This window comes from Buceros rhinoceros, unplaced genomic scaffold, assembly GCF_000710305.1.
Source record: "Buceros rhinoceros silvestris isolate BGI_N320 unplaced genomic scaffold, ASM71030v1 scaffold10127, whole genome shotgun sequence".
NCBI lineage: Eukaryota > Metazoa > Chordata > Aves > Bucerotiformes > Bucerotidae > Buceros > Buceros rhinoceros.
Window position 1 is genome coordinate 17,866 of NW_010421569.1, and position 6,044 is coordinate 23,909.

General features: G+C 41.3%; 1 protein-coding gene across 3 annotated transcripts in view; it reads left to right on the forward strand.

The window, feature by feature from the left end:
* Positions 1 to 2,124, forward strand: part of TRIM36 (tripartite motif containing 36) — a 19,282-nt gene extending 17,158 nt beyond the window's left edge. For all 3 annotated transcript variants that reach the window (XM_010139711.1, XM_010139714.1, XM_010139712.1), the window contains 2 exons: positions 1 to 246; positions 1,770 to 2,124. In XM_010139711.1, the coding sequence (XP_010138013.1) occupies positions 1 to 246; positions 1,770 to 2,124 (601 nt within the window). The remainder of the gene's footprint in view (positions 247 to 1,769) is intronic.
* The last annotated feature ends 3,920 nt before the right edge of the window (positions 2,125 to 6,044 follow it).

A 6,044-nucleotide genomic window follows, 5' to 3' on the forward strand; every position in this document is an offset into this window, starting at 1 on the left:
GCTGAACCCGAGAAGAACTTCTGTGGAAAGTAGGGCTGGATTTCCTCTACTGCTGGGATCTGAGCGCATGCAGGTTGGATGCTACACAACCCTGGATTACATCATTGGTGACACAGGGATTGCCAAAGGGAAGCACTTCTGGGCTTTTCGTGTGGAAGCCTATTCATACTTGGTGAAAGTGGGAGTTGTTTCTGGCAACAAGATACAGAAATTGTTCCATAATACCCATGATGTGACCAGCCCAAGGTAAATTGCATACTCTTGCTTAATACATGTGTTGTATAAGGAGGTGGCTTTTTTGAAAATAAGTTATGAGCCTCAACTAGTACCCAAGTTGAACCTAACCAGTGGAAGGTGACTTGAAGGATGTGGTGTAAGCATGTTGTCCTGTTCATCCCCTACTATTAGTAGAAAGATGTTCTAGTTATCCAGAGTTCTGTTTTCTTTCTTTTTGGGAAAGAAATCAGGTTTGTATAGGTGTCAAGATATGTCAGTTCAAGCAAGAAGGTAAAAAAATAGCATCAGTTGCAAGACTGAGGCAATGCTCAGTTGTCAGTACTAAGACTATACCTTAATTCCTGTAGCATACCAGGTTTGACAGCCATTCATGTTCACTGTGCACATCATCATGTACAATGTTCACTGTGCATATCTGTGTATTTGCTGTAGTTTGTGTCATGGTGGATCGAAGTCACTGGCTTATCTGAGGCTATACACTTGCATACGGTACTGGAGTGCTACTAAACACAAGCAAAAGTACAGTGGACAAACCAGCAAAAGGTTTGGCTCTCATTTACAGTTGTTGTAAGAGTGGATGTGTCTAGGAACTGCAGGCTGGGAGGCTGTCTCCTGGGGACTCTTTAGCTTTTCCAGGAATCTAACAAATCTTTTGGCTTCCTCCCCTATAACATACTGAAAGCGTAAAACTGCCAGTGTCTTCTGCTGCTTGAAGTCAGATGGAGCCTTTTTGCAAAGTGAGAAATTAGATTCTGATTTCCTGATTTCTTTTTCCTTATCTGCAGAAATATTTGGAAGACTTCAGCTAGCACACATCCAGCATCCCTCAAACACCCCTAAAATGCAAACCTAGTTAGGGATTGTCTGCACAGAAGAATGTGCACTTCTCTGGTCTGTCTTCATCTGAGAACAGAAGTAGGGGGAAAAGCATGTACATCGAACAAATCTGGCCACAAACTTCCACTAGTAACCAGATGGGAAACAAGGGATCCAGAAAGACTCTAGGCAGAGCACTTTGGAAAAAAAAAAGTCCAAACCAAAAACTTAAACCACTACTTCTTGTACTGTGAATTTTCAAGACGATGTAATACAGCAGTGGTATGGAAAATTCATAGACATTGGTAATGTTAGGTGTATCCACTTGTGTCATTTAACATTAAAAACAAACCTTGTCTGTAATGGTTAGTCATATTTGCTAAATTACTTATCAAGCTAACTAATTTACTGTACCTGTAGGTTCCTGAATGATTGCCTAGCATGAGTACATGTAGATACATCTGATTCTTAGTAAAGCGTTCTGTGGTCTCGACCTCATTGGTGTTCAGCTGTTATTGTTTGAAGTGGCCTGAGAGAGTGTTCTTCTCCTTCTATACGCCTCTTTCCTTCTGGGTTAGTTATATTTTTACCCCACAAGGTTTTGCAGGTGATCATGTCATGTAACCTATCTTACAAAAATGTTTTCTTACAAAAGTTTGCATCACTGATCCCACTTCTGAATTTGACTAAAACGAATGGTTGTTCTTCTGTTCTAGATATGAACAAGACAGTGGCCATGACAGTGGGAGTGAAGATGCCTTCTTTGACTCGTCACAGCCTTTCACATTGGTCACTTTAGGCATGAAGAAGTTCTTCATCCCCACAACACCTGCTGCCCCCAAGGATCCAGCAAGCAGAATCCTTCCCCTGCCATTGTGCTTGGGCATTTGCCTCGACTGTGACAAAGGCAAGGTGGGGTTTTATGATGCAAGCCGTATGAAATGCCTTTATGAGTGTGAGGTGGACTGCTCTGGCGTAATGTACCCAGCATTTGCCTTAATGGGTGGTGCAGCTGTTCATCTTGAGGAAGCTGTCACAGCAAAATACGGCGAGTACCATGATGACATCTAGTGCAGTAACCTCTTCCCAATTGCTATTCTGACATGGAAAATGTGACCTTGGTCTTCACCAAAAAAGTATAAGCAAGACCCTTCCTGCACGCCAGTCCTTGAGGCTAACTGTAAATTTCAAGCACTGTCACTTCTCAAAGCAGATGCTGTCTGCAAAAATATGCTGTTAACCTCAGAAAGTGCCATCATTTAGCAAAGACTCAGCTGGAAAGTAAAATCACTGAAGAAAATTAGATCTGTCCTCACTCAAAACAGGAGAGATTGCCGTTCTCCTCTTAAGAAACCTACCTGAATACCTCTGAGGGATCAGATGCTTTCCAATTAAACCCTGAGCGCCAGGGGTTGAGCCTTTCAGCACAAAATAACATTTGCAGAAATACGATATAAAGCAGGGTGAAATCAGAACTGCAGCTGAGTGTTTAGGTTGTATTTGGGAAGAGAAGAGTAAACTAGAATCTGATTGTATGTCATATACCTTTAATGTGACTGTAAGCTAAAAGTCTAGTCTTGACACCTGGTGTCGTATAGTTGGTGGCATAATGGTAAATTTCTTTACTCTTCCAGGCTTTTACTATATGCTATATAAAATGTATAAAGTGCAATTCTACCTTAAACATCAGATTTCAGAGTCCAAAATTAGAAGTGTTTGCATGTGGAAGTAATAGTACCTGGTATTTAGGGAAAACCAAATGAGTTATTGACATGGGTATTCATATGGTAACTTAAAACAAATAATCAGGTGTTCTTTTTAATATTTGTTTCTATTAGTTGATTTTAAATCTAGTAGCAGCTTGGTTTTTTAGTAAGAATGTTAAAAATGCACTGATTAAGTTTTAAGACCCAATTTCTGCCTTAAAGGATATCTCCCCTCAAATTTCTGTTGCTCTCATGTTGAAAACTACGTACCACATAGTAGTTTTTTCATAGAATCATATAACCACAGAATTGTTTGGGTTGGAAGGGGCCTTTAAAGATCATTTAGGCCAACCCCCCAGCCATGGGCAGGGACATCTTACTCTAGACCAGGTTGCTGAAAGTTCTATCCAACCCGATCTTGAACACTTCCAAGGATGGAGTATTCTCTGAGCAGCCTGTTCCAGGGTCTCGTCCTCTTCATCGTTAGAAATACCTTTCTTATACCTTATCTAAATTTCCTTTCTTTCAGTTTAAAACTGTTGGCCCTTGGCTTGTCTCTACAGGCCTTGGTAAAAAGTCTCTCTCCATGTTTCTTTTAAGCCCCCTTTATATATTGAAAGGACTCAATGAAGTCTTCCCAGAGCCTTCTCTTTTCCAGGCTGATCAACTCCAACTCTCTCAGCCTTTTTTCACAGGAGAGGCATTTCAGCACTCTGACCGTTTTTGTTGTCCATCCATCCTCTGGACTCGCCCTGTCCTGGGGGCCCCAGCACCACATGCAGTACTCCAGGTGGTGTCTTGGGAGAGCAGAGTGGAAGAATCACCTCCCTTGCCCTGCTGGCCACCTGTCAGCCTAGGATACAATTGGCCTTCTGGGCTGCAAGCGTACATTTCATGTCTAATCTTTCATCCACCAGTATCCCCAAGTCCTTCTCCACAGAACTGCTCTCCATCCCCCAGTCTGTATTGATACTGGGGATCAGTCCATCCATCAAATCCGTATCTCTCAAATTTAGAGGTAAGAATGTTGGGGGGGGGTCATATCAAAGGCCTTACAAAATTCCAGGTGTATGACATCTGTTACTCTTCCTTTGTCCACTGATGCAGTCACTCCATCACAGAAGGCCACGAGATGAGTCAGGCACAATATGGCCTCGGTGAACCCATGCTGGCTGTCTCTAATCACCTCCTTGTCTTCCGTATGCTTTGACATATCTTCCAGGAAGATCTGTTACATGGTCTTACTGGACGTGGAGGTGGACTGCATCTGTTTATAGAAGTCTATGTAAAAAACCACTTGGGTACTTGCACTGTTAACTTGTGTTGTGGCAAAATAAGGATCTAAAGTGAAGGGTGTTTCTAATACATACTTGGTGCTTTCTGATTTGGGGATATGCTCTCTGATTTGGGGATCGTGTTGCATCTTGATGAATGTGTGTGAAATATGCTTATTAAGTACATGTATACAGCTGTAGGGCTATGAAATGGGACCCGAAAATCACAATACACTTAAATGAATGTAGGTTGTAATGCAAAACCTTAGTGTGCTTTGCTGTCTGAACTGTCATACTGGTCTGAGCTGGAGTCCACCCTGCCCAGTGTCTTCTCTCCTAAGCCTCTTGTCTGATGTTGGAAGAAATTGGCAGAAATGGTCATTGGCAGAAATGTCATCTGCACGAAGGTGAGCATGACAGCCCTTCTGCGGCTGTAAAGTCCCAGCAAGGGCCTCTTCTTGTCTGGGTTTCTGCCTAGTAAGGCTGTGTGGAAGTCCATTCCACAGCTTCGTTGTGTGCATGACTGAGAAACACTTTGATGTCCAAGGCAGTAGGTGTGAAGCTGTGGGTATCTTCTGGAACTTTCTCCTGCAGGAGAAATGACAAATTGTCCCTTGCTGATTATCTTTTAGGTCATTTATTTTTGTAACAAATGGTTATCATAGCCATTCTCTCCCATTATTCCCTCCTCTTCAGGTTTCCTCTTGCTGGATGGAAGCCATTCTGTGCTGGTGAGCATCCTGCTGCCCCTCTTTCTCTTCTTGCCTTCTGAGGCTGACTGAAGGAGCCCTCCATACACACATTGATGTTGTGAAGGATGACAAAATTCTTGTTTTTTCTAAAAAATGTATTTGCCTTTTTGGTTGATACCAAATATTAAGTTGATGTCTACACAATCCTGATGGTCAGTTGTAAACAAGCTGTTTCCCCACCTTGTGTGTTATTTTGCATTTGTATGTTGAGTTTCAGCTGATCATTTACCTAGTCACTTAGTCCTGAGGGCCTCCTGACACTCTTTGGTCACTTCTAGACTTGAATGTTCCTGAGTAGCTTCATAGGTGACACAAACATGATCATTTTTTTGTTTGCTTTCTTTCCTAGATCATGGAGCAACTTAAGCTGTAGTAAGACACAACGAATCTCTTTCCACTGGTGCAATTTATTGTTCCTTCCAATTTTTATTTTCCTTGGTCATTTATTAAACCACAATTAGCTAGTCAAGCACTGAAAACTTTTACCAGTTGGTAAGCTGTGTTGAGCAGATGACTTGGGTTCTTGTGTGTGTGAGCCTAGTAGTCACACAGACCCAGGAGACAGGATTCTATCTTCAATAGCTGTGACTTCTCCCATTGTATCATCTACCAAACGTAGTTTTTGATTAAAGCTATAGGTTATAGGGTTTAACCTTCTGGTTTATTGTTCTACAGACAAATGTACCATTTTCATTCCTCTGTTTCAGAAAATGGTCCAAATTAGAGATTTTCTGTCATGGTTAGCACTCTACAGTTCCACATTTGGATTCTTTGTGAGCATCTGGACCAGTATGACCAGGCTTTGGCCTTTTGTTACTTTATGGAAATAATCATAAACAGAACACTCAATCTTAGCCATGAAGACAGTCTCTCAGACTCATTTATTTAAAAAAAAAAAAATAATTTTTTCTGGTTTGAGGATATAGAAGTAAGCAATTAAAAATGTAGGGGTTTTTCCTACTATAGCTTTATCTTTCATTTAAGATTTGCTCTGCTATGCAATTACTTACTCTACTGTACAGAGACTGACACTACTTCAAACATTTATCTACCTTTTGATACGTCTGTTTGTATTTATCTCATTGTGAGTTTTACAGTTTATTTGGCTTTTGGCATTACTTGAGTACTCGGGATGCATTCATTACAGTACTCTATGGTGCTTACACCAGCTTATTAAATAAAACAACACAGTGTAAGAGGCACTGGCAACACAGTCAGACTTTTTCCACAACAACAAAGTGACACCTTTCAGAAACACG